Source organism: Aspergillus neoniger (genome assembly GCF_003184625.1).
Source record: "Aspergillus neoniger CBS 115656 unplaced genomic scaffold BO87scaffold_37, whole genome shotgun sequence".
NCBI classification, from domain to species: Eukaryota; Fungi; Ascomycota; class Eurotiomycetes; order Eurotiales; family Aspergillaceae; genus Aspergillus; species Aspergillus neoniger.
In genome coordinates this window covers 127,841-153,419 of record NW_020291165.1, presented here as the reverse complement: position 1 = coordinate 153,419, position 25,579 = coordinate 127,841, and the positions used below count along the sequence as shown (strand labels likewise).

Below are 25,579 nucleotides of genomic sequence, written 5' to 3'. Positions count from 1 at the left end.
CCAGAACAATTTCCGATGCCTCAACTTTCCAAGCCCTCTTCCATGCTTAAGCAAGTCACTAGATATGGATGGATGAAGCACACCAAGCAGTCCAGCTGGAAATACTTAGCCGGGTATGCTCACGCCCATACGGGTTCGCGGTCGCAGGAGAAAATACCCTGATGATGGAGCCCCCAAACCAAAACCCAGTGGACCCAAGGGTGGGCGACCCATGATATCTCACCAGACAAAGCTCGAATCATCTCAGGCGCGAAGCCACAAACGAGCTCGTCTACTCGTCGTCAAACCCACCAAACCCCGGCAATCGATCCTGGAATCTCTCCCCGTCGAGTTGATTGAAAAGATCTTCCTATACTCTCTCAATGTGAACTTCGCTCGCTGTTCCTCAGCCCTAGGCGCAACCGTTTCAAGTGAGCGCATATACAGAGCGTTGATCCTGTTGGCGTTTTGGGATGACTTGTATGCAACTACAGGAGTTATAAACCAGGCCACAGAGGCCACAATATCCAGGATTCTCCGACCTGTCGACTACCACCCTCTCAGCCATGCGGAGCGGAGACACCTCCAGGACACCATCCTTCGCTGCAAATGGTGCACAATACAGCGGCTTCTGGCGCAGCTGCCGGACCTTATGAACCTCACCATTCAACGACACTGGTTCGGTGCAGGAATCAGCATGGCCCCACATGATCAAGAATCATTGACCCGATTCCTCGCTCAGAAAGAAGACACTCGCGTCTTCGAAGGAACCGACAGCAACGGAGCCAATCGCTACACCCTTACTGTAGCACCCCTAGTCTCAGTAACAATCACCCACCATGAAACCAACCAATCAACGACCTACCCCGTCCTAGGCGTTCTTCTAATCCCCGATAAACTCGTCGAAGACCTCTCTAGCCCTGATCACGTCACCTATCTCGAACTCCTCCGCATAGCCAGCGGATTGAACCGCGCCGACCTCGTCAAACCGACTGTCTCTGTGTCCCATGAATCCCTGCAAATCGGCATCCACAATGCCCTCCTCGAAAACAACACAGCCGCCTTGTCCACCCTGCTCAAAATCGATGAATACCACTTCCGCAGCGAGAACCAATCCCTCAATCCAAATACTGCTGTTCCTTACGTCCTCCCCGCAGAACATTTTCGCACGGCTGTCCGGTTCGCCCGGCATGACACAACGTTCTTTCAGCTTCTCGTGCGCGCCAGTGCGGAGTCTGTTCCGGCCGATGATCCGGAGATTACAGAATGGGCTGTGGGCTTGAATAATGCATTTGGGCGCTGGCTGTTGATTCTGATGGAGCATTTGCCGCAGCAGATTCGGGCCGCACATGCGAACCCGGCGGAAGATGCTGTGTTTTACCTGGGCCGGGCGAACGGACAGAGAGAGCTGGCAAGACGGTACTTGAGGGAGGTGTTGGGGTTGGAAGAGTTAGGATGTTGGATGGAGGAGACGATATTTGATGCGTCAGAGTTGTGGAAAGTGGACGTCGACTGATCTTATTGCAAAAGCCTGCTATCATTGTGGGACTATATACCCTGTCAGGACGGGTTTTCTAACATAGCTTAGGACAGTCGAATAGTTCATTAGAGGCCTAGGATTTCTTCTAGGATGTATATAATATCAATAGAACTCGGAAGACAGTTTACCAACGAGGCTGAACGCTACAATTGAGCATAGAAGTACACAACCGACCTTGTAAATGGCGGCGGTACATATTTACGTGACCTCATCCTCCCCGCTCCATATCACGGACTACAAAAGTAATCAAAGTAATAAAGCCATTTTATTATCGTAGCTACTTTGCTAAAAACTTGACTCTAATCTAATTGATATACGCAACGTTCAAACATACGCATATAACAAAACATCAGACAATCAAACCCTCACCTCACCACCACCAACCAATTCCCCAACAACACCAACCAACTCATTCAAAACCTCATTCACAACAGTTTCCTCTCCCTCCCAACCTACAACACCAACATGCATGACACCTTCCTTAACAAACGAAACAACCTTCATCGGATCGGCCGCATCACCATCCGGGTTCAAAATATCAACCTTGCACTTGCCTCCCGCAAAAGGCATCTCATCGAAATCATCCCAGTCCTGGTGATGAACCACGGACCCAACACTCTTGTCCCAGTTCAGAGCATTGCCAATCTTGTCTAGACCCAGGAAATCATACTCGGCAGATTCCGCAGCCTGCGACTGCACGGCGCGCAGGAAGTCCATTGCCTGCCAGCTGGGTTGGATTTGGACCCGGGTGGGCGTGAGCTGGTAGCAGGCGCCGACGATAGAATCTGGGTTGGGGAGGGAAGAGAGGGTTCGGCCCGAGGTGACGGTCGCGAAGGTGATGTCTTGGGTTTCGAGACGGCGGGCGAGGAGGAGCGCCCAGGAGGAGGTGAGGAGGGTGGCGGTTGTGATTCCTTCGAGGTTGAAGGGGAAGGGAAGAGGGATGGGAGCGGTGTGGAAAATGGATCTTGAGCCTTGGTGTTGGGCTTGTTGTTGAGTTGGGAGAATGGAGGGGGTAGATCCTTGGAGGAGGTTCTTCCAGTAGGTGAGGGCTTTGCTCTGAGGTGTCGGCGAGAGGGTGTGCGAGACGTAGGAGGAGAAGGGAGTCGGGGTGGGGATTTGGCCGGATGTGTAGAGGGTTTCGAGGTCGCGGAGGAGCAAGGGCAGAGAGACGCCGTCGTATTGGGCGTGCGAGAGACCGAGGATGAGGCAGGATTGCTGGGTCGGGGTGTGTTCGATGTGAAGGAATTGGGTGAAAGAGGAGCCGAGCTGGAAGGCGGTCTCAGAGTGTGTCTTGCAGATTGAGTTGACTTCGTCTTCGAGAGTGGATGTGGTTTGGTGAATCGCCATGGGGGCTGTGATATCATCGAGAACAACTTGGAGGAAGCTGGAGTCGTGCTCGACGAAGACGGTGCGCAGGATGTCGTGTGCCTTGACGAGCTCGTGGCAGGCCCGGTGCAATTGTTCGCGGTTGATGTCCTGGCCGAAGTATAACATGGTGTATTGAATGGAAGTGCGCGGTGCCTGGACAGTGCCGCGGACATCGAGGGCTTGGATGTCGGTGACTGTGAGGACGTCACGGATAGACCACTCAGGGTTCGCCAACTTGGGACGGATCACCTCGAACAAGAAGGACTCCAGGTTGTCTTGCTGGCCAATAGTCGAGAAGGGATGGTAAGGCTGGACCTTCTCTTCCTTTGACACAACATTCACTCGCAGCGCCTTAGCAGCATCCCCGAGACGCATGCGTTGGAAGATATCGGCCACGGTCAGACCGTGTCCTTGGGCACGCAGGCTGGATACAAGCTTCATAGCAAGAACAGAGTCACCGCCAAGGCGGAAGAAGTTGTCATCAACGTCGATTTGTTCGGGGCTGAGCTTGAGGATGGCGGCCCACGCGGACCGGAGGATGGCCTCGGAAGATGTCAGGTTGGTCTGCGCGGCGGCCTTGGCCAATGCCTGCTTAGATGCATCCCTCAGTTGAACGAGCATGTCACGCGAAATGCTGGAGGCGAGTTGGTTGAGGACGTTATGGTTGGGCACCCGGTCCACCACGATGTAGGCAAAGGGCGCCATATAGGATGGGAGTGAGTCGTGGATGAACTTGTCGAGCTTCTTCAATGCCACGGCCAGGCTGACGGAGATCGAGGCACAGACAGTTGCCTCAAAGCTTTGGGAGTCCGCATCGCAGCGGATTTCCTGTTGTGTGGGCAGCAGCTCCAGACCATCTTGGATGGAAGCTGGCTGCTCGATGAAGACAACCAACTCGGGCTCCAGCTCAGACGATGGCTGGGACACGGCCGCAGCGGCACGAACAGTAGAAGGAAGGTTTTTGGTGAACTGGGCTTCGACCTCCGCAACATTCACAGCGTGTCCCTTCACCGACACGACATTCTCCTTTCGGCCCACAAACACCAGGCTACTATCCTCGCGCCACTGGACCAGGTCTCCTGTAGCCTGCACCCGTCCAGTACGACCAGGGTACCCAGAACTACCTGACACAAGCCATGCAGGTGAGTCTACCGTCTCGCCAGCAAGAATAACCCCTTCCAGCCAGAGCTCGCCAACGCAGCCAATGGGTGAGAGGAGAGATGGGTTGCGTGCATCACAAACCCAGGGAACCACAGCAGGAGGATACTTAGACCCTTCCTTGATGCCCTCTTCGGCGCGAAGTCTCTTTGAAGACTCATTCAGGGACAGCGGGGCCATTTGGTTCCATTGCCAGATCTGATCCAATTCAGCCTTTGGGAGACAGGAGATCTCGTCAATTCTCCGGGTGAGACCTTGGCTCAGCTGCGAGCAAGCAACTTCGATCTGCGCAAGGATGCGCTCCATCTGCGAAATCTCGACGAGACTGCTGTCAAAGCTGGCGCAGATGCGGAAGCCACCCTTCTTGATACCACAGCCCAGCATGAGTGGGTAAGGGTTGAAATGAAGGGCTTCGCGCACCACGTCCCCAACCTCGAAGCCAAGCTCGCTGCCCGCGTACTCGGGCTCCGGCTGCACAACTAAACCAGTGGGTGCTTCACAGGCATGCTGGGCATCATGGCTGACCTTACGAATATTCTGCATACCCATGTGCTGGTACGGGGTTCGAGACAATATACCTTGCTGCACGGCCTGGAGGTACGATTCAACGGTGCCAGCGCGGTTGATATGGATGCGCACCGGAACTGTGGCAATCAAGGGACCGACAATGCTCTCAACACCCGCCAGCGGAATGTCTCGACCAGTGAGCGTCTCGCCAAAGACAACGTCGTCGTTGCCGGTGTACTGAGACGCTACGAGTGCCCAAGCAGCCCGGATAAGGGTAGCCATGGTGAAAGGAGACCCAGAATTCGTCTCCAAGTTGATGTGCCGTTCGATCATACCATCTGGGATGGGCAGGTAGTCTCGTGAAGGCAGACGCGGGAACTGAGGTCCGACAGCGCCTTTCAGTTCGCGACGCCAGAACTCCTCCATAGCGGCTTCGTCGGTGTCACGCACATATTTGACGAAGTCCCGCATCTGAGCCTCCACCTTGGGCTGCTGGCGTTGCAGAACCTCGCTGACCTTCTTCAGCACGATAGGTTCGGACCAGCCATCGTAGAGAACATGGTGGACTGTCCAGACCATGTATCGCTTGCCATCAGCCGGATGATCGATGATAGCATAACGAGCGAGATTTTCTCCGAGGTTCATCTTCTCATCACGATCTTCCTCGAGGTACCGGGCTAGATCAGTCGAGTGCTTCCAGGTGATTCCATCTTTGAGGACGACCTGCTGCAGGCCGGGTTCCTGGAGCTGAGCCAGACGGGTGCGCAGGATTGGAATGGCTGAGACGACCTCCTCCCAGGCGTGCTTCCAGGCGTCGAGATCCACGTCGGCTGGAATACACGCCAGTCTCTGTGCAACATATGCCTTGACTGACTTGAGCGAGAAGGTAAACAGAGACTCCTGCGTTGGGGTGCAGGGATAAATATCTTCGATGGCTGCCTTGTCGAACCCGTATACTTGAGCAGCCTCCTCACAGGCGCTTTCGGCAGCTTGGGAGATCAATGAGAATGGCGGAATTTCGGTCTGGGTTTCAACATCGCAGATAAGGACCTTACTGGCCATAGCAGACAGAGTAGGATGGCCAAATGTGTTGGCGACTGACAGATCCAGGCCTTGCGCCCGACAAACTGATGCCAGTCTCATCGCAGCCAAAGAGTCACCACCCAGGGCAAAGAAGTTGTCGTCTGGCCGGATGGTCTCGGCGTCAACCTTCAGGGTCTGACTCCAGGCCTGTCGCAGACGCTGCTCCAGCTCAGTAAGCTCTCGATGGGCGGTGCTTGCCGCACCCTGATCCAGCTCGCGCAGGTCCACAGTGGTGCCAAACTGACGCAGTCGTCGACGATCCGTCTTGCCGGAGATCAAGACCGGAACATGACTGACGGGAATGTATGCTGTAGGCACCATGTACCGGGGCAACACCTTCTTTACCTCCGCATCGGCCTGAGACAGTGTCTTGCTCAGCTCCTCCGGAAGCTCTACCGAGGTGACTTCTGTGCTGTCGATGCCCTTACTGGCCTGAGAGGCAACAAAGGCTACCAGGGTCGCCTGGCCGCCGGATCCCTGAGGCACAATCACCTCCGCAATGACCGTGGCTTCCGACGGCAGTCTGGCCTTGAGCTGACTCTCGATCTCTCCCAGTTCGACACGCTGTCCGCGGAGCTTAACCTGGGTATCCTTTCGTCCCGCAAAAACGATACCTCCAGATCCATCGGGATCATACATTCCGAGATCTCCAGTCTTGTACATTCTTCCGTGACGTCCAGCGTAGCCCTGATGGCCGGCCACCAGCCACTTCGGGTCCTCGATAAACGCCGCCGCCGTCTTCTCAGGATCATTCAGGTAGCCCTGGCCGACAATTGGACCTTCCACCAGCAATTCACCCACCGCACCAACCGGCATCAGCTCATCATGGTCATTAGGGTTCACAATCCAGATAGCCGCGCCATTGCCAGTTCCAATGGAGATATAGTCCCTCCCGGTGGCTGCACTGCTATTCACCGTGCATCCAATAGTGCACTCACACGGTCCGTATCCAATAATAATCCTCGTCTCCTGACCCCAGACTGTCACATCACGGGCCGACGCAGCCTCACCTCCCAATCCCAGCCCGCTGAGCGACGCAATAACATCCGGCTCTAAGATGCGGGCCACCGACGGCGTGATACCCGCATAGTTGACGCGCATATTGCGAATGACGCCGTTGATATCGTTCAGTCGGTCCTCATCGGACGGAATGCAGAGGCAGCCGTTGTTACCCAGCGTCAGAAGCATGCTGTCAATACTGACATCGAACGCGTACGACGCGAAATCAAGGACCCTCGAATTCTCATCATACCCGACAGCCTTGGCGCGTGGGAACGCACTACTTGTGTAGCTACCATGGGAGACCTTGACGCCCTTGGGGGTTCCCGTGCTTCCCGAAGTGAAAATCAAGTACATAATGGTGGTTGAGGGAACCTTCGGTAAAACTGGGGTGTCTTCCAGCGGGGGAACATTCGGGAACGCACACTCCTCCACAACAAACAACCCTCCATCCTGAATGATCTCTCTCGACAGGTCCTGCTGCATGGACGAGCAGATCATTGTTCGTGCATTCACTTGCTTCGCCATATTCTGTAGCCGAGCCAGTGGGAGGGTAGGGTCCATCATCGCGAACGTGCACCCAGCCTTCATGACAGCCAACACGGCAACAATGGTCCACCGCGACTTCTCGAAACACACCGGAATGAAATCTTCCGGCTGCGCGCCCATTTCTTGGATCTTCATGGCGACATACGCCGAATATCGCTCGATCACGCCATAGGTGAGACTGCCGTCCCAGGAGTCAATTGCGACCTTGTCGGGAGTTTTGCGCGCTTGTTCCGAGATCACTTCGTGCATGCCGAAGTCGTATGCTGGGGGTAGTTTGTGGTTCCATGACCAAATGTCAGAGATGTCGCTGGCGGTCGGACGGAGGCACTCTTCAATAGTGGCATCGGGGTTCGAGAGGACCAGTTGCACCGTGTCGATGAGGCTGTTGATGTGGCGGGTAAGGGTATAGGGGGGAATGACTTCGGAGTGCCAAACGGGCTTGATCTCGAGATTATTGGCATTATAGCGCGCTTCCAGGTGGATGATGCCCTGTGCGTTTATCTCATTAGCCTGGCTCTCTTATAGTTGTTACGACGGTATAAGTTGCGGTCGCGGCTTACCTCGTTCGGCTCCTCAGTGGTCTGAGACAGCGTGCTGGTGCTGAGGAGCAGCGCAAGCGATCCCGATGGTGCTGTCTCGGGGGTAGTAGTGTGCTTGCGAGCAATTGCAGCAGCAGTCTGCCCCACACTGCTTCGCAAGTCGGCCATTACCTCTGTCGACAGACAGCGGTTGGCTGGACTGGGCTCGTCGCCCTTGTAGGCCCATTCAAAGGATGCCTGGCCATCTTCTCTCGTACGCAAGAGCACAATGAGCCACGAAACGAGGAGAAGCTCTTCCTTCATGCCTGAGGGGGTATTATCGGCACCCAGGCCGGTGGCCTCTAGTGTATGTACACCTGCCATATCGTGTGAATCTTCTTGTCCCTGCGGACTTGTAGTGTGTGTGTTGCCCATTCGGCAATTCAGTAAAATCCAGTCCAGCTGCGTGGGAGGAGAATGAGAGGCGAGAAGAGGATGAGGGGGGAAAAGAGGGGCAAGTAGTTAGGAACCACTGAATGACTTCAATCTCAATGCAATTATTTCACCCAGGGTCAAGTTCAATAAGTGCCCAACGCACGGAAGGTGGACACCATGTATATTATTTTTATTATCTGATCCGAGGTCCCAGAAAACACAAACGGATCAGATTACTACTGACCCTCTTCCGAACATCCCGTGAAGTTTTACAACCCCCCCAGTCCTAATATTATCATCATTTATTATGATACTACCGAGATCGGCGGTGGAATCCACCACACGGCTGCGGGTATACTGCAGTTTGCAGCAGTGGAACACGAGATCAAACGGGCACCAACGGACAGACAAGCCGGCCTGTGAAAGTTACCGGGCAAAAGAATTTTGCACAGACCACGTACGCCAAGCGTCTAGCCGAGAATTAGTGAGACACGGCATGACATGATTTAGCCCGCAGGTGTGAGAAGTGTAACTGGGAAAAAGTTATCTGATCTAAGTTGCTTGGTAGGATCCGGTCTTTTGCGAGGACTGGAACTTAGGTAAGGTTTATACTACGTAATTTGCAGCGATGAATTAAAATGAGTCATAGAATTGGTTAATTGTTTATTGTCTTCTTGACTAGCCTAGTTACTGTGTCCTGTTACATAGGCCTGTCGGAAATGAGCGACCCGTGGGTCCAGTTATCAGGATATTTGTCGTTGAGTGGGGGTGATGGATAACAGGTCGTTTGTGGTGTATGTAATAAATGTATTTGAGCTAGTAATTGTAAAGGGCGCTAGTAACAACGCTAGTATGTGACAAGTGGGGTTGGTGATTGATAAAACTAATCAGATCAGATAGCTGCAGGTCCACAGACCACCAGAAATTTAGCTGGTTAAGGTATCCGAAACAGGTTAGTTTGGGTGAGGAGGTAGGATTGTCGTGATTAATCCCTCATACGAATTAATTCTCCGAGCCATGGGAGATGCAGATACTCTCATTCAATGGGTTATTCTGATCAAGCTACAGCGCAGCTTGATGCAGGGGGGTGGCAACTGAGTTCTGCACAGTGCGCTGCGCACCATATTTCTTTTTTTTTTGTTCCTTTCCCCCCATTTTGTTACTTTTCTCATTGTTCAAGCTATACTGGGTAGCAACGTCTGAGACCATTCTTCTGGTATCTAATTTATGCTACCATTGTCCGAGTCGTATGATAATCGCGCTACCTAGCCCGAACGAGTGTTATCGCCGAGTATCTGATCTAATCTGATAATCCGTTGATTTACGGAGTATGGAGTTTGGAGTAGGAGAATCGAATGAGACCTCAAAGTAGGAGATTTCGGCTCTCAGGAACCTCGAGTCCACAATCAGAGTCCACTCGTCTCGCACGTGGCATTTACTCGGATTCAGATACTGACTTGGGTTGGTGTCGCATGTAGGAAAGTTTCAGCTAATGTAGGATAACCAGGCAGCTATAGCTTGCAGACGGTGTCCAGCGACTCCCCAATATTTGTATATTGGCCTCTGTTGCATCATTATAAACTCTTGACCGAAGAAGAACAATAAGAAAAAGTACCTATTGATATATAGAGAGATCACTGTAAAGCTCAGGAATAGCTAATGTAGTTACGGGCCTCTGTCTACGTCGCTGCCAGTATGCAGTTTGGCATCGCGACAACTAAGGCATCACCGCATCTTGCATATACCGACGGCTACACCCGCCGGAGACATCTCGCTTTCTCTCAACTGATTTCTTTTATCCGCCGGTGGATCAAGAATACGACAAGCGCATTAGGGTCTGCCTAGGTACCCACATACCATCCATTACCGCCTTTGAAATACTACGTATTCAGAAACACCTTTTCGGTGTCCGACTGTCACCCGCTTACCATACATCCATGGCAAATTTGTCTCACTCATTATCTGATGAACCCCACCAGCACCCTCAACATCCCAAAATTCTTGAAACAGCCGAGGAGTCCATTCCCGGGAGTACTTGGTTCCGGTGATAGCCACACCGTCAACTGCCGTAAAGATAAGAGATTACAAAGTACATAAGCCAAGCCTAGCTGCAGTGATTGTTTCTGGAATTTTGGCTCAACCTTTTACACACACCTACTACTCTACACATCATTCTACTTTACACAAGGCTACTTCATCTTCCACACTATCATTAAACACATACGCATATAATCACTTCACAACAAGCAAACATGTACTCCAAATTCTGGCCCAAGGGCGGCCTTCCGGGAATCCTCCACCACTTCGTATGTCCAGTCCTAACCCCTCCGACTCCAAGCCCACCAAATTAACACAATATTCCCTCAATAATAGACAGAAACCCTCGTAACCTTCGAATATACTACCACTACCCCCTCCCTCTCCCAACCTCACACCCTCCTCTTCGTCGGCGGCCTCGGCGATGGCCTCGCCACAACATCCTACATGGCCGACCTAGCCCGTGCCCTCCACTCCACCCCCTGGTCCCTCTTCACCCTGAACCTCACATCCTCCTACCAATCCTGGGGTCTGGGCCATCTGGACCGCGATACCGACGAAATTGCCCAATGCATCCGCTACATCAAAGACTACAAAGCGGATAAATACGGCTCTGCCTCTGCAGCTAGCAGCAAGATCGTCTTGATGGGACACTCCACCGGCAGCCAATGCGTCATGCATTACCTAACGCGGCCGAACCCCCATACCACAAAACCACCCTTTGATAAGTACTTGGAGCATGTGGAACGGTTGCCGCTGGACGGAGCTATTATGCAAGCACCTGTGTCGGATCGCGAGGCGATATTGTGGGTGTTGGAGAATGGGTTTGGAGGCAGATCTTCCGCGGAGTGTAAAGCGGTCTATGAGAAGCTGGTGAACATGGCAAAGGAGGCAGAGGAGAAGAGAATCAGGGAGGGTGGAGAGTTCGATGTGATTCTGCCGATTGAATTGACTAGTTTCGCCTATCCGGCTAACACACCGTTGTCGGCGAGGCGGCTGTTGAGTTTAGTGAGTCCAGATGCTCCGGGTAACCCTGGGGAGGACGACATGTTCAGTTCGGACTTGGGGCCGGAGCAGTTGCAGAAGACCTTCGGGAAGGTAAAGAGCGGCGGCTTGTTGGCAGAGAAGGCGAAGTTGATGGTGCTATACTCGGGTAAGGATCAGAGTGTTCCTGACTGGGTGGATAAGGAGGCATTGTTGAGGAAATGGCGGGGGATCGCAAATGCTGGATGTGCGGAGGGCGAAGAGATCTGGGACGATGAGCACACTGCCGTCATTCCGAACGCGTCGCATGCCCTCAGTAACGATGATCAGGCAGAGCCAAGACGGTTCCTGGTGGAAAAGGTCATGGGGCATTTGAAGACAGTGGTTAACGAGTAATACACCTTTTTCTCTTTCTTCGTGTACGATGATGTGTTTTGGGATTTTCTGACCTTCTGAAGTGGTACGTCCGATGAATCTTGTGCTTTGTCGGAGAAACAGCAGATCCACGAGACATGGAATGCTGCCAATCAGCTTGAGACTGGCTATAGATATCCTACGCAGGACTCGACCGGCCTGCCGGCTAGACGGGACTGGGTGAAATATGGCCTGGTAGCAACAGTTCTGTTGCTTGCCTCACCTTATGTCTATCCGCACTACGGGGGCAATTAAGCTGATGATGGTTTGAGTGGGTTATGCACAGGAAGCCTGTATCCACATCGGATGTCTACGTTGATGTATGTATGATGTTAGATAGTAATAGAGATATCAAGATACAAGCCAGGTACTCAAGTAGTAAATAGTAAGTATAGAACGTTCAGTCTTTCAAGTTGTTTTGAAGACAGTTTGGTGAATGGACTCGTCGACTCTAGAAATATATAGCTAGGCTTGCACACGAGCACCTGCACAATACAAAAGGGTCTCATGAGTCAGTCTGATGACTGGTTGCCGATTGGTCCATACATCTATCTCACGTCTCTCTAGCAGTTTTATGATTGTATCATGCATGTAGGCTGGCTTGCAGGTGGCTTCAGTTTTCCTCCTACCGGGTGGTGTGGTCGACAGCGATGCGGCCGGATACGGCGGAAAAGTGACCGGTACGGAAGTGGAGACCAGAGCAAATGAATAATGTACAGTATGGTATTGAAAGATTGCTATCTAGGGTTAGATAGTGCAGCAGTGGGGCCCTCGCTTCCACTGGAGGACTAGTCTCCGGGACATGTCCGGCCAGTACGTATTTTCATTTCTCGTTGATGCAGACCAAGCAGTTTACAGCTTGGCATTCCACGCCGCACGGTCGGCCGATTCCAACGGTCGCTCACGCCCATCCCAGAATATCGGGCACAGCTGGAACCACTTCTCGCGGCTGCAGATGGAATGAACTGACCGTTTGTGGCCCAGGTCGACGTACTTGCCGATCGTCAGACCCTGCGCATTCTCATACGACAGAATCGTTGCCCCTGTTGCGCGTGGCTCACCCACCACGTTCACCGTCCTTGGCTCATCCAGGAAGCAGTAGTGGATGCAACTCGAATACCACGCGTTGACCCGCTTCGCGCCACGGAAGGACGCATCGCCCACCAACGAATGCCTTCCGCGATCGTAGTCATGGGCGTCATAATGCGCACCATAATGGTCCTCCTATCCCGGTGTTAGCAGCTGTCAAAAACACGACCATGAGACAATCAGGGGACAATAGCATACCTTAGACCAATAGAGCTCGTAGTACGAGAACCTTGTCTCATTGAAGCGCCCAAACAAGCAAAGTACATGCGGATCAACGTGCAACTTCCGGAGGTACTCGCGGTGTTCATCCAGTGTGCCTGTCTCATTCCATCCCTTTGCCACACGGGGATCATTCTGCCAGGTATTAAAGAGCTGCAAATGGCTTGAATCCTGCCAATCTACAACTTCCAGAGAGAAGTGCTCATCCAATTCAGGGATATAGCGACTGTAGGCAATCGAGCCAGGAGCTGGCTTGGGCCGCCGGATCGGGTGTCTGGCATAAATAGGCTCCTCGGGAAACTTCTGCGTGAAGTGATAGTTCTCCGGCATGGGTGGGTATTGCGATAAAGGCTCTCGCAGAGAGCCATCGGTGCCGTCGCCCACCACCCAGATGGGACGCGGGCCCATTGGCGACGCGGCGCCTTGCCAGAAAGAACTGCGGAGGATCAATAGGTCGGTAGAAGGCTGGACTGCGCGGTCATCAGGCCGTGTGGCCTTAGGATGCTCAATTCCAAGTCCGGTCGCGAGGAGCTCAGTGCGAAGGACATCCTGGCCTGCGCCGGACAGGGCCAGGCTGAAGTATTCATGGGTTGGATGGGCAAGGTATATAGTATGGACAACGTTCCAGATCTGTCCCAATGTCGGTGTGGTCTCAGTCCATTGGAACGTGGTTTTGGGTGCGCGACGGGCTCGTGCCCAGGCTGTGTTGTTTGAAGGGGGAGGACAAGTATTCGGGGAAGGGGGTGCTAATTCAAGCCACGAAAGAGAGTCGAGGTGTAGAGGCTGAGGGGGGGATCGGCCGGCTGGGGGCTGATCATGAAAAGTCAAGCTGAGTTTGGCTGGTGACGTTTCGGCTTCGGCAACGGTGCGCACGCGGTATGCGGTCAGAAAGGGATGAGGAAGCTTCACCAGTGGGTACTGGGAGCTGGCAGTAGTATTGGGACTCATCCTCGCTCGCTGTTAAATGTCTAATGAAGACAATGTATAGAAGAGAGACAAGGGGCGATTTAAGAAGGAAGGAGGAAATGAAAATGGAGCGCTGCGACCGAGGCAAACGGTTATATAGAAAGCCGGGGCAATTTAGACAGAACAACCGAGGAAGACAGATAACGAGCTTGGAAGGTGTCTCAGGTGGGTGTCCGCCAATGGCCCGTCCTTGGTTGCTCTCGACCCCCTTTTGGCACGGTCTTGGGCCCACCGATATCGCATATTATGCCGCCTTCTGGACCCCAGCATAGTCCTTTACAAAAGTATAAAAGTAGCGCGAGCTGGTCCGGCTGTCCCGCAATCAGATAAGCCTATCAATCATTCACACCCTCGACCATGTCACTCCGATCGCATCCCATACAGCATCCAAATTTCCATGTCTCGTTTCCTCACGAGCGTGTGGTCCAGGTGACCTTAGATCGCCCTAAAAAGCTCAATTCTCTTGATCTGGGTACAAGTCGGGAGATCCAAAAAGTCTGGGAGCTGTTCGACCAGGATGAGAGCTTGTGGGTGGGTATTATTACTGGTACAGGGAGAGCCTTTTGCACTGGCGCGGATTTACAAGGTATACTTATTTCCTATGCTCTCAAATACTTCTGTACTCTGACATGATTGCTTATTTATTAAATCGGGTAGAGTGGAATGCAATGAACGAAGCTGGAGTTGTCAACGACATGTCCCCGCCCGGACTAGCAGGCCTGCCCCGACGAAGCGGCAAGAAACCCATCATCGCAGCGGTCAATGGTATTTGCATGGGCGGCGGGTTTGAAATGGTAGCAAATTGCGACATTGTAATCGCCTCGGTGTCTGCCATCTTTGCGCTGCCGGAAGTCAAGCGAGGAATTGTGCCTGTGGCCGGCTGCCTGCCACGCCTGACCCGGACATTGGGGTTGCAGCGCACGATGGACCTTGCCTTGACTGGCCGCAGCGTGGACGCAAGGACTCTCTACGATTGGGGGCTGGTGACTCGGTTGGTGGATATTGGTGACGATGTTGCACAGGCAGCTCTTCAAATCGCCCGCGTCATGTGCAATAACAGTCCAGACGCGCTCATTGTTGGCCGAGAGGGTATCCGGTTGAGTTGGGAGACCGGTAGCGTGGAGGATGCGGTGTCGATGCTGGCGGAACACTCGTACCCGCGCCTGGTGGAGGGAGCTAATTTTGCCGAAGGTATTCGAGCGTTTGTAGAGAAACGGTCGCCACAATGGATCAACTCTAAGTTGTGAGACCGAAGAGGGGGCTTTCACGTACGGTCTGCGGATTACTCCGCAATCAGATAGCCATCCGGCGTTGTGTGCCTGTTCGGCAAGGGGCGTCCGGATCATCTGGCGTTGTTCTTGTAGCTCGCTCATTATTCGGCGGAAGAACCCGATGGAGCCACTCATGCTGCAGAATTTTCCAGCCGTGTCCTGGCCTCGAATTACTCGTGAGGAAATTCCTTCGACCTACTTGGAGACAAGAACCATGGAATAATAGTCTAATGTACCCCATCGCTTAATTTAGTACCCACTGGACTTGTGAGAAAAGTGAAAACCCCTCAACAACGGGTGTTGATGGCATTTGCATCTTATCATGGATCAGATTAGATTTAGTCACGGACTAGCCGTATTTCATCCACGGTCTCCAGGCTCGTTTTTCCGGTGGCCGCCAGGGGAAATTGGATTGTGTGATGAGAGTGGATCCGTTAGTTAACATTTTCCCGGTGACCGCTGTGACCATACAGTAAGCAGTATCGTACGGTTCGTACAAGTATTCTCTTAGTATCCATACCGCGAGTGGGCACCGAATTGGGATGTTGACCCGATCCAGCATCATCAGACGACTCAGCTCGACCCGGATGTGGATGCCTCCCACTCCTTGACTCTGTCTAGTCTAGAGACCTTGGAGCTATCGATCAGGTAAAAAGACGCAGAGATTACTGGTGCCTTGAGTGGATCGCAGAAAAACATGCCAGTCATACAGTGCCCACTCCTCATCTCCGGGTGGAGATCACGGATTTTTATCGTGCCTCACATCGTGTCTTCCGGACAAGCACACGCTGCGAATCAGCTAGTTCGACTACACACCATCGCCAGACTAACTGTTGGCGCTAACAATCTCTGCACCTGTGCTAGAATAGTTACGTAGACCTTGTAGGGCATCATCACCAGCCTACGACCGCTATTGGTTCGATCAGATAGGGGAATGCGCAGGACAGCGCCATCATCTGATTAGATTGGCTCGTCTCCAGGGATCCAGTGGTCTCCAGTTGCGCTCGAACCTAGCCACCCTTCGATTCAAGATTTCAGATGCGGCCGCTGCGGCCGCCGCAGCCGACTTCGGGGTTATCAATCTGTGCGTGGGCCTGTCAACACTAGTCCTCCGCCACTCGTAGCTAGCTGGGTTCGCCTGGGTATAAGGGCCAAGAAATCCCAGATTCTTGTCCTTGTCTTGTCCTCCTTGGCTTTACCCGCTCGATCATCTCTTCTGCCTTCTCGATAGGTCGGACTATCACTATGGCCGTGCTCGAAAAGTTTCGTGAGGCCTTTGGCCGTAGCCCTTCTATTACCGAAGAATCCGGCAACAATGTTACCATGAACACCGTCGAGGAAACCAAGCATGATCCCATTGCTGATGAGGCAGTCCGTGGTCCTGAAGACTCTGAGGAAACTGTTTCCGAGGATGCCTCTTCAGCGCACCTCCAGATTGGTGTTAACGACGTTGAGGCTATCACCAAGTCTTGGTCCAAATGGTCCCTGATCGCCGTTTTTGCCAAGTAGGTGGTCTCTCTTGGTATCTGTTCTTCCATTGTATCCTCGCTAACTTTATTTGCTTTTTCTCGATTAGCATCTGGCTCTTGTACTTTGTGAATGCTTTCCAGTCCTCTATTCTTGACAACCTGCTCCCCTATGTCACCAGTTCCTGGGAGTCTCACTCCCTCCTGAACGTCATCTATGTCGTGGCCGACTGCATGTCGGCCGCCGTGTACATCCCTCTGGCGAAAATCATGGACGTAACTGGCCGTGCTGAAGGTTTCGCGACCATGGCTGTCTTTGCTACTCTGGGACTGATTTTGATGGCCACCTGCCACAACCTTCCCACCTTCTGTGCTGCCTATGTAAGATTTCCTTTACGGCTAATCAAGTGAAAATTTTCTGGTGCTAACCAGTCCAATTTCCAGGTGTTCTACACAATTGGCTTCGGTGGCATGACCTACTGCGTGGATGTCATCACTGCTGATGCCTCCAAGCTGAAGAACCGAGGTCTGGCTTACGCCTTCACCTCTTCCCCTTATATCATCACGGCCTTTGCTGGTCCTAAGGCTTCGGATGACTTCCACCTTAGCTGGCGCTGGGGCTTCGGCATGTTCGCCATCATTTTCCCAGTCGTCGCTGCCCCGTTGTACTTCATCCTGAAGCACAACCTAAAGCGCGCGCAGCAGCAGGGTTTGGTCGCCGTCAACCGCGACGGCCGCACCTGGTACCAGCTTGTCTGGTTCTACTTCATCGAGTTTGACAGTACGCAATTATCTCCCCCATACCTCCAGTGTCTCGTCCCAACCTAACTAACCCCTTCCAGTTGTTGGTGTCCTTCTCTTCTCTACCGGTCTCTGCGTCTTCTTCCTTCCCTTCGATATCTCCTCCTACGCTCCCGACGGCTGGGCCTCGGGCTACATTATCGCGATGATCGTCGTCGGTGTCGTGATGCTGGTTCTCTTCTGCCTGTACGAATGGCTCGTTGCGCCCGTGCCTCTTTTCAAGTTCGGCTTCCTCTTCAACCGTACCGTTATTGGTGCCTGTCTCCTCGACGCCACCTACCAGCTCTCATACTACTGCTGGGACAACTACTTCACCTCTTTCCTGCAAGTTGTCAACGACCTGAGCGTTGCCGAAGCCGGTTACGTCAGTGACACGTTCGACGTCGTGTCCGGTGTTCTGCTCCTCTTCGTCGGTTGGTTGATCAGCAAGACCGGCCGCTTCAAGTGGCTCCTCTACATCTCCGTGCCCTTGTACATCTTCGCTCAGGGTCTGATGATCTATTTCCGTCGCCCCAACCAATCCGTCGGCTACCTCGTCATGTGCCAGATTTTCATCTCCATCGGAGGCAGTATCTTCATCATCATCGAGCAGCTCGCTATCCTGGCCGCCGTCGACCACCAGCACGTCGCTGCTGCCCTGGCCCTCCTCAACGTCGTCGGTACTATCGGTGACGCTATCGGTGCCACCATCTCCGGCGCTATCTGGGATAACACCTTCGAGAAGGCGCTTATCCGCTACCTGCCTGAATCAGCCATGTCCAACCTCTACAACATCTACGAGGACCTGGACACTCAGCTGAGTTACCCGACTGGTAGTGCTACCCGCATTGCTATCCAGCATGCCTATGGATATGCCCAGACGCGCATGTTGGCCGTTGGAACGGGTCTCATGGCTCTGTCCTTTATCTGGATCGTCATGATCAAGAACATTAATGTTGCCAAGGTCAAACAGGTCTCGGGTATGGTCTTCTAGACTGTCGATGGTTTGCGTGTACATTACCATATTACATACATACATACATCGGTTTGAATAGAACCTCTCATCCTGATTGCACCATTACTACCTTGTCTCTTTTTTTGGTTCATTAAGGAAGCGGTGTATATGTGGGGTTTGGTGCATCCACCGCCCACTTTTGTCGTTTCTTTCCTCGCCCATATCATACCCATATTTCCCCCTTTCCATACATACCCCCTGTGTGCCTGCTGGTGCATAGACCTCTGCTTGATTATATCCCCGCTACATTGTATTGCATTAGTATAAAAGTTATACTCCACTAATTAATAACCTTATACTATACTATCTTCTTCGATGTATATCTGTGTAGTTGACATAATAGAATGATCCTATAAGAATAATCAACTTTCAATCGTTGGTCTCAATAACCATTTAATAATAAGATATCCTACCATTTCTCGCAGTGAACAAGATTTTATGCTCCACCGTGGCCTTTGAAGCTTATCTTATGCTCGATCATGATATAAATTATCTAAATAGTCATCTTCTTCTATTACATATTTGACCTCCCACCAGGATATATCACCCGTTATCCTTTCCGAGAAATCCGCAGGTGAGAACGGTCTCACCGTACTGTTACATGCAGAGTATCCGTCCACTACTGTAGTCAAATCCGTTCAATATATATATCGCAACAGAAAATTATATGATTCGCAATCTGCTCCTAGTAGTTACCTTTGAACAATGGAACATTTTCTTCATTAAGGCATGCCAGTCTGCTCGGTGACGTCCGCAGGAATGGACTGTCTTGGTTATACTTTCTTTTTTTTTTCTTGCTTCTCTTTACTTTGGCGTAGGTACCGTATCTTTAGGAACGGAAGGCGGGGTTGCATTAGTTCGTACGTATACTTATCAAGGGTAATGTCCTTGGTCAATGTATATTTCATAGCGGTGGTGCCTCCTAGGCTTGATGCTTAATCTCGTGGCAAAGTATATCGATCAAGTTCAGGTTTGGTTGGAACTGTCGGTGGCTCCTGTGACCCTTGCTCTTAGTATTGCTGTTGCTGCATAGTGATCTAGGTTCTTGTTCAGTATGCACTACTTGGGTTGTTAGGCTGCCGTAATCTCTGTGTGACAGGTAAGTAGATAGCTAGTGGTGCGAGTCTCCATCGAATTAATATATGCGGCAACTGATCTATTAGATGCCCATTCCACACTACAGATATCTCCATCCCTCAAGTACGAATTACCGCCAAATATTTCCCAACGCCGTCTCCAACCACAATTTCGTATACTGCTGATGCAACCAGACCACATGCGAGGGCATCGGCTCACTCTCCGCCTTCCCCTTGCCTTGGAAGAACAGACTCTTGAGGCGGAACTCCGCAACTCCCTCTTGGGGCTTGACCTCCGTCGAAATCTCAAACAATCCATCCGATTCCCGTACGTCCTTCTTGCGGGGCGAATCTCCGCACCGCACGACAATGCGCTCCGGCGTCTTTTCTACCACTTCGAAGTGATCTGTGATCAGCGTGCCCACGTCGTATGTCGCGGCGCGTAGGTCCGCGCGCGTCCAGAGGTGAGAAGCGGTTTCGGGGCCTTCGTATTTCTTGGAGAGGTAGCGGCGTTGATAGGCGTATCCTGTTTGTTTAATTCAATTGATTAAGGTGTTAGATAGTTTGTCCAGTTTATTATGCTGATAATAGGCTGGGCGGGTGGGTGTATGTGACGCACCGAATCCACTCCACACTCCGGCGCAAAACGCCTCGGTCAGTCGGCCTGGCTTTTCCAGCAGGGCGGGCTTAATGTCCTTGAGCGGTACGCGACGCACACAGAGGTCATGGGTTGTGGGGTTGTTGTTGGGATTGAGTTTCTGGTACAGAGGGTGCTGGAAGAGAGGGTCGGTTGTGGGCATCGGCACGAAGGTGTTGTGACGGACGGCTGCGAAGAAGAACGCCGTGCCGAGGCCAGCACCGATGGTGGTGATCTTGGCGGCGCGTTTGAGAATACCCATGGTGTAGGTGGGAGCTGCAATTGAATGGTTGTTGGGGAGAGGGGCTGGGTGGGATGAAGGTAGAGAAGGGAAAGAGAGGAGAGCTGAGCTTGAGCCGGAGGATGAAGAGGTGAGATCATCGGGACTGGCGGAGATGCGGAGTCGGAGGATCGGAGTTGTTCCGGTGGCTGGTTATAGCATAAAATCTAGGGAATTATATAGAATTCGCATCTTTTAACTTCACTTTATTTATATATATATATATCATACAGTATCTACTATATTAAATATGGGATGAATCGCGCCGTCCGCACATGCCATTCCTCCCAATCCCGCCCGAACTGGTCCCGCAACATCCCCTCTTCGTCTTGCACGCGCATCATCATTGTATAGATAAACACTGTTACCATCACACCCACCACCCATCCTCCCCATCCGGATAGTCGCTCAAGCACCGCATCATCCATAGCACAGGCCACTGAACCGTCCCATCGCATCACCAATCCCAGGTATCCTGCTGCGACGAACAACATCCCTGTGTAACTGGGATGCTGTACCAATCTGTACAAACCCCCAGTTACTAGGGTATTTGGTTGCGCCAGCTGAAAGGTAAAGTTCCGACCTAGAGACTTGAATGCAGAGAGCCGAAGCAAAGCGCCCACGATGATGGAAACGAGGCAGAGTGTGGAAGTGATAGTCCAGGTGAAGAGATGCGGCGCGAGGCTGGTCCGGTGGGGACAGATTGCTTGGAGGTACACTCCATCGCCAGATTTGGTCAGCTCCTTAGCATTGTTGTTACTGCGATCTATATAGAACAGCGCAAGAAGAGCGTGGTAGATGATGCAGGCCGTATTGAGATGTAGTATGATCGTGGTGATCGAGCCGGCAAGCAGACGAACGCGGTCTGGCGGCCCATTACCTTTGGAGCTGGAAGGAAGGTTTGGGGGTGTGAGACCGCGGAAGGCGAGATATCCTGCGGTTAAGAGAGAAGCGGACAGTGAAATCGATGAGGGGGAGGGCATATTGGGCTTGCACCTGCTGGATATGCAAGGAGGTCAAGAAAGCGGTGGATATTGTACTGTTTGGCTGGTATATCAAGGACCCACCTTCTGCCTGAGGCGTCTATGTTGTTTACATACGAATAATACTACTTTGTTTATTTCTGACTGTCACATCCCACATGGCCTCAGACTCAATAGGGAAAGCAAAAAATAAAACTGTCCTTATAATGATAAAGACTGTTCTAGGTATTCTTAGTATAGATGGCTGGACGATATGCTTGCCAGAACACATCACGTGAGACTTTCATATGATTGACACTTTGAAGGGTGTCACCTGACTGCGCCAACGGTCTGGATCACCAGCCGTAAATTTCCTTCGAAGAAGATGCGATTAACGATCTACGACCACTACAATTACAATCGCAAATACGCCCCAAAGCTCTACTTGAGTCTGTTGACTCCTACCATAATAACTATCTTTACGCAATACCCCAAAGGCTAAAGGGAACAATCTGCCATCAAAATGACCACACAACCATCAACGGACGATCTCCAGTCACGCCGAGAAGCCGACTACGAGCGGTTTAAAACCGCGGCCGCATACACCTTTCTCATTGCATCGCCTGTTCTCATTGCCCTACCACCTCGAAAGCTTGATAACCTGACGGTTCTTCTGACCAGCGCCTTCTGTGTTTCGGCGAATCACCTCACACGCGAACACACCGGACGGAGTATCGTGGATCGGATCGAGGCCCGGATCTCAAGGAACCCTATTGCCGCATTGTCGGATCTACCAAGCCAACGGGCACAGGAGGTACAGGCCAAGTTGAAGGCAGCCAGGGATGCACAGATCCGAGAGGGGTCAGCAGTCGGCGAGGAATTGGAGAGGCTGAAGGCTAGGCAAGCACAGGAGAAGCCGGCCTTGGAGAAAATCTGGATGGGCGGTGAGACGGAGGGGTGGAAGGAGAGAAGAATAAGGGAGGAACAGAAGGCCTTGGAGGAGGGCAAGGGATATGGTGACCTGATCAAGGAGCATATATGGGATGTATGGAATTGGGGCCAAAAGGGAGATGAAAAGGAAACAAAGGAGGGGAAATAATCGGGATTTTTGGAAAGTGAAACCATTTCGCAGGGCCTGTCGACGGCCTTTTTCTCTAGCGGGCTTGCATGATATAGGCGGCGTTGATGATATGGGCTGGGTTTATGTGGTTTCTGGTTCTGTGTAGTTATAGTTGCCCTGTCCTACCATATGTATAAAGGCATTGTATATTAGTGTATCATTGATCTGACTATCTCTTATCATTTCTATCTGGTGAAAGGTTGTGTTATATGATGCTGTCCACCTGGTTCAGAGACTAGTGGAGAAGCTGCGAATTCCTCAGGTGGTAGATTCATGATGGATTTGCTGTATGTAAAACAACTCGTTGTTTTAGCGTACCAGTTGTCAAGGAAGTGCATGAAATCACCAAGAACGACTTGAGTTGAAACAAACATTCTCTGTAGCGTAAATCGTAAATCCGACTCCGTCAATAGTATCTCATAAATCGATACTGGACACTTGATCGTATGATTATTCAACGCGACAGCTTCTGCTCATAAGCCTTTGCCGCCTGAAATGTCATGAAGCCCAATTTAGAGTGAAATAGGAAGAATCCTTGGTCATGCAAGCGATCACCAGCTTGAAATGATATCTGGTAGACCAACAAGACTTGCATAGCGGGCTCAATTAGTGCAAGAGATGAATTAGTGTGTAGTAATCTTCATAATAAGAACCAGAGAAGCGTGTTCATGGCATGGCGTCATCATTGTAATTGATTAATATATTATACATTCATCTTTAGTTATATCGCGCTCCGTAAACCCTGACATTCAGTTCATGTCTAATATAATGGCTTAGCATTCCATAACAGACCAACTCCTTCCAACCTTTATCAACGCCGAGAAATATGCATAAAAACCTAACTTAGTACTGCCGAGAGTAGGTCCAGCAAGGAAAGGACCCGAGGAAAGATGTGAAAGAGAGATGGTGACGAAGTAAAAGGTATAAGTAAAAGAGACAGGGATGTATGTCATGTGAAATCCAGGCCATCATCTGGCTGATCCACGTACTGATACTTCGCCAGAATCTGCTCGTGATGGACGTCGTGTGCCTGAGAATGTACCAGCCCCAATACTTCTTGATGAAGCGCCGCGGACGGATCAGGGTCGGTGGGATGATCAACCATCATATGATAGTCATGGGCTGCATGATGACGGACATCATTGTCGAAGCTTGATGCATGCAAACTATGTGCAGCGTGGGTATATGGATCGGTCATAGTATCATGAGGATGAAATCGAGGGAGCTGCTGATGTATGTCGATGATTTGTGGGTCGAGTGGTAAACCCGTGTAATCAGTAATGGAATCCACTGATCCTTGCACTACCGAATGGGCGGTCACAAATGGGTTCGTATTGTGAGCATCCATGGCGGCGTGGTCCATCAGCGCATGCGTACCCATAGGATCACTGGATGCCATGTCAACATCATTCTCCGCCAAGTCAGCCTCATCGATTCCCAGATCGTCATCATCATCTTCGGGGGTACCCTCGTGCATAATCCCATTAATTAAAGGCGGCTTAAGGATCTCTTTACACTGTGGACAGTCCCGGATCACCCGACTGACCGTTTCTTTAATCCGCACCCAATGGTATTTGACTGCAATGGCAGCTGTGGTTTTGTTGATACCTGCATGCTGCTGCATATGCATCTCCCGAGCAATATCGTACTGCTGCTGCGGGTCGGACACAACCTCCTTGTCTTTCAGCATCAATTTCTCACCGTCCCCATCTTTACCTCCGATCAACTTGTAGTGGGTAGCTGCACTCCGAAGCCGACTTTTCTCGGCCCGGTCAGCCCCCCTAGGATACTTGGAATGCTTGAGATAGTATCGGATCTTGTCAAACCGATCTTGTGTGACAGAATCTTCCCCTTCCGGGCCTAGGTCCCGGCCGTAGATGATAGCATCTACGTACTGCCCGGGATTGGAAATGAGCCGACCACCCCCGGGGACCCTGCCAATCCGCTTAAACCCCAGAGCATCCCACAGGCGGCAAGATGCCACGTTACTCTCATAGACCAGGTTAAAGACCGCATATGTGTACCCCTGTTGAACGTTAGCCGGATGTCTACTAGGTCAAAGACCGCAACGATGAGGTAGGGTAAGAAGTGGCTAAGGGGAGTACTAAGTAGTTATGATAGGCAACAGGAATAGTGGTTTGAGTCAAGATTACTGGTATTTGGTATACTAACCATCTTAGGAGCCCATTCGAGATACCCTTCCCCCATCAGTCGACCTACACCTTTGTTTCGGGCAGCGTCGGTGACCAGAAACATGCCATTGCAGACGTGACTACTACGACCGGGATAATTGGGACGGATATTGAAGCTGCCCAAGCAGATCTTGGACCAATTGGCGCGGTTCCGACCTAGTGCTTGAACCTCTTGCACACTCTTGATGTCCCCCATGAGCATGATCGCGCCAAAATTGGAGAACCAATACGGCCCAAACTGCTCCAAGGGAATGGGATCAATCATGGCATAGGTATCACCACCTTCAATCTCCTTGTTCAACTGATCGGATAGATAAGCTAATAGAGATCGGGGGATCGCATCCGCTGAAGTGAAGGGGACCAGCGTGGCGACCGTGACTCGGTCCCTGAGTATGACCTGCCGCGGCACAATGTCAAGGGGCAACTCCTTCTCCGTGGGGACGACCGTGGTCATCAAGTCCCCGTGTACGGCAGGCATGATGATACCGTGAGCCGGATGCACCAGTCACGAGACTGCATGTTAGTGTTAGTTGGGTTACCAGCACAGTCCATCATGGCGACAATGATCGTGAGGGTGGTGGATAGTAAAGACAGTAAAGTGAAGGGACAGGATAGTTTCACCCCGGATAGCCGTATATGGGGGAGTATGAGGTATGAAGTGTGAGGCGTCGATCCCGCCTGAGGCGAGAGTTGAATAGAGGGAGATTGGTGGAAAAGCAGGAGAATTACCAAAAAGGGAATCCGGGGGCAAAACAGGGCAGGAGTAGAAGCACTGACCGAATTTAGGGTATTCTAAGAGGGGGTGGGAATATAATTAGTTCGATAAGGCACTTGGGCTGGCGTGCAAGCAAGTGCTGGGTGAGAGCACTTCAAGGACCGCTGAGTATTCTCGAGTCCGGAATGGGTTGAACGCAGATGAGAAATTGTCGTCCCGC

The 25,579-nt window shown here is 51.7% G+C and overlaps 9 protein-coding genes across 9 annotated transcripts; 5 read left to right on the top strand and 4 right to left on the bottom strand.

Annotated features, from left to right (window-relative positions):
* The first annotated feature begins 21 nt into the window (after positions 1 to 21).
* Positions 22 to 1,654, top strand: BO87DRAFT_367082 (uncharacterized protein). Its single transcript, XM_025621867.1, has one exon. The coding sequence runs from the start codon at positions 116 to 118 to the stop codon at positions 1,493 to 1,495; it is 1,380 nt and encodes a 459-aa protein (XP_025475885.1). The 5' UTR covers positions 22 to 115; the 3' UTR covers positions 1,496 to 1,654.
* Positions 1,655 to 1,876: 222 nt separating this feature from the next.
* sidD (nonribosomal peptide synthase SidD) lies at positions 1,877 to 8,085 on the bottom strand (the record flags this gene model as incomplete). The annotated part of the gene is made up of 2 exons (XM_025626909.1): positions 1,877 to 7,672; positions 7,744 to 8,085. 2 exons carry the CDS (start codon positions 8,083 to 8,085, stop codon positions 1,877 to 1,879), a joined length of 6,138 nt encoding a protein of 2,045 aa, XP_025475884.1.
* Positions 8,086 to 10,388: 2,303 nt separating this feature from the next.
* Positions 10,389 to 11,553, top strand: sidJ (putative siderophore biosynthesis lipase/esterase; the record flags this gene model as incomplete). The annotated part of the gene is made up of 2 exons (XM_025625523.1): positions 10,389 to 10,442; positions 10,510 to 11,553. The coding sequence occupies 2 exons, from the start codon at positions 10,389 to 10,391 to the stop codon at positions 11,551 to 11,553; spliced, it is 1,098 nt and encodes a 365-aa protein (XP_025475883.1).
* A 754-nt stretch (positions 11,554 to 12,307) lies between these two features.
* Positions 12,308 to 13,827, bottom strand: BO87DRAFT_367073 (GNAT family N-acetyltransferase; the record flags this gene model as incomplete). Its single annotated transcript, XM_025621866.1, has 2 exons — positions 12,308 to 12,795; positions 12,859 to 13,827. 2 exons carry the CDS (start codon positions 13,825 to 13,827, stop codon positions 12,424 to 12,426), a joined length of 1,341 nt encoding a protein of 446 aa, XP_025475882.1. The 3' UTR covers positions 12,308 to 12,423.
* Positions 13,828 to 14,194: 367 nt separating this feature from the next.
* Positions 14,195 to 15,194, top strand: sidH (enoyl-CoA hydratase/isomerase family protein). The gene is made up of 2 exons (XM_025628150.1): positions 14,195 to 14,431; positions 14,503 to 15,194. Exons 1-2 carry the CDS (start codon positions 14,203 to 14,205, stop codon positions 15,090 to 15,092), a joined length of 819 nt encoding a protein of 272 aa, XP_025475881.1. The 5' UTR covers positions 14,195 to 14,202; the 3' UTR covers positions 15,093 to 15,194.
* A 1,120-nt stretch (positions 15,195 to 16,314) lies between these two features.
* BO87DRAFT_379859 (MFS siderophore iron transporter) lies at positions 16,315 to 18,621 on the top strand. Its single transcript, XM_025624166.1, has 4 exons — positions 16,315 to 16,621; positions 16,693 to 16,963; positions 17,027 to 17,363; positions 17,425 to 18,621. The coding sequence occupies exons 1-4, from the start codon at positions 16,362 to 16,364 to the stop codon at positions 18,354 to 18,356; spliced, it is 1,800 nt and encodes a 599-aa protein (XP_025475880.1). The 5' UTR covers positions 16,315 to 16,361; the 3' UTR covers positions 18,357 to 18,621.
* A 759-nt stretch (positions 18,622 to 19,380) lies between these two features.
* Positions 19,381 to 21,373, bottom strand: BO87DRAFT_409776 (methyltransferase family protein). The gene is made up of 4 exons (XM_025626266.1): positions 20,646 to 21,373; positions 20,602 to 20,606; positions 20,073 to 20,440; positions 19,381 to 19,979 (listed from the first exon to the last, which is right to left on the bottom strand). Exons 1-4 carry the CDS (start codon positions 21,351 to 21,353, stop codon positions 19,585 to 19,587), a joined length of 1,476 nt encoding a protein of 491 aa, XP_025475879.1. The 5' UTR covers positions 21,354 to 21,373; the 3' UTR covers positions 19,381 to 19,584.
* Positions 21,374 to 21,734: 361 nt separating this feature from the next.
* Positions 21,735 to 22,638, top strand: BO87DRAFT_379857 (uncharacterized protein). The gene has a single exon (XM_025624165.1). It carries the CDS (start codon positions 21,856 to 21,858, stop codon positions 22,429 to 22,431), a length of 576 nt encoding a protein of 191 aa, XP_025475878.1. The 5' UTR covers positions 21,735 to 21,855; the 3' UTR covers positions 22,432 to 22,638.
* Positions 22,639 to 23,130: 492 nt separating this feature from the next.
* Positions 23,131 to 25,514, bottom strand: BO87DRAFT_367062 (putative histone acetyltransferase Spt10). The gene is made up of 2 exons (XM_025621865.1): positions 24,625 to 25,514; positions 23,131 to 24,478 (listed from the first exon to the last, which is right to left on the bottom strand). Exons 1-2 carry the CDS (start codon positions 25,120 to 25,122, stop codon positions 23,402 to 23,404), a joined length of 1,575 nt encoding a protein of 524 aa, XP_025475877.1. The 5' UTR covers positions 25,123 to 25,514; the 3' UTR covers positions 23,131 to 23,401.
* Between the last annotated feature and the right edge of the window lie 65 nt (positions 25,515 to 25,579).

What these genes read in the sequence shown, in the direction of transcription:
- BO87DRAFT_367062 (XM_025621865.1), bottom strand. Translation starts at nt 25,122, where the DNA reads ATGCCTGCCGTACACGGGGACTTGATGACCACGGTCGTCCCCACGGAG. An exon ending in TCGAATGGGCTCCTAAGATG is followed by an intron (nt 24,479 to 24,624) that starts GTTAGTATACCA and finishes AACGTTCAACAG; the next exon opens with GGGTACACATATGCGGTCTT.
- BO87DRAFT_367082 (XM_025621867.1), top strand. Translation starts at nt 116, where the DNA reads ATGCTCACGCCCATACGGGTTCGCGGTCGCAGGAGAAAATACCCTGAT.
- sidH (XM_025628150.1), top strand. Translation starts at nt 14,203, where the DNA reads ATGTCACTCCGATCGCATCCCATACAGCATCCAAATTTCCATGTCTCG. An exon ending in CACTGGCGCGGATTTACAAG is followed by an intron (nt 14,432 to 14,502) that starts GTATACTTATTT and finishes TAAATCGGGTAG; the next exon opens with AGTGGAATGCAATGAACGAA.
- BO87DRAFT_379857 (XM_025624165.1), top strand. Translation starts at nt 21,856, where the DNA reads ATGACCACACAACCATCAACGGACGATCTCCAGTCACGCCGAGAAGCC.
- BO87DRAFT_379859 (XM_025624166.1), top strand. Translation starts at nt 16,362, where the DNA reads ATGGCCGTGCTCGAAAAGTTTCGTGAGGCCTTTGGCCGTAGCCCTTCT. An exon ending in CTGATCGCCGTTTTTGCCAA is followed by an intron (nt 16,622 to 16,692) that starts GTAGGTGGTCTC and finishes TTTCTCGATTAG; the next exon opens with CATCTGGCTCTTGTACTTTG. An exon ending in CCACCTTCTGTGCTGCCTAT is followed by an intron (nt 16,964 to 17,026) that starts GTAAGATTTCCT and finishes TCCAATTTCCAG; the next exon opens with GTGTTCTACACAATTGGCTT.
- BO87DRAFT_409776 (XM_025626266.1), bottom strand. Translation starts at nt 21,353, where the DNA reads ATGCCCTCCCCCTCATCGATTTCACTGTCCGCTTCTCTCTTAACCGCA. An exon ending in CGGAGTGTGGAGTGGATTCG is followed by an intron (nt 19,980 to 20,072) that starts GTGCGTCACATA and finishes TTAAACAAACAG; the next exon opens with GATACGCCTATCAACGCCGC.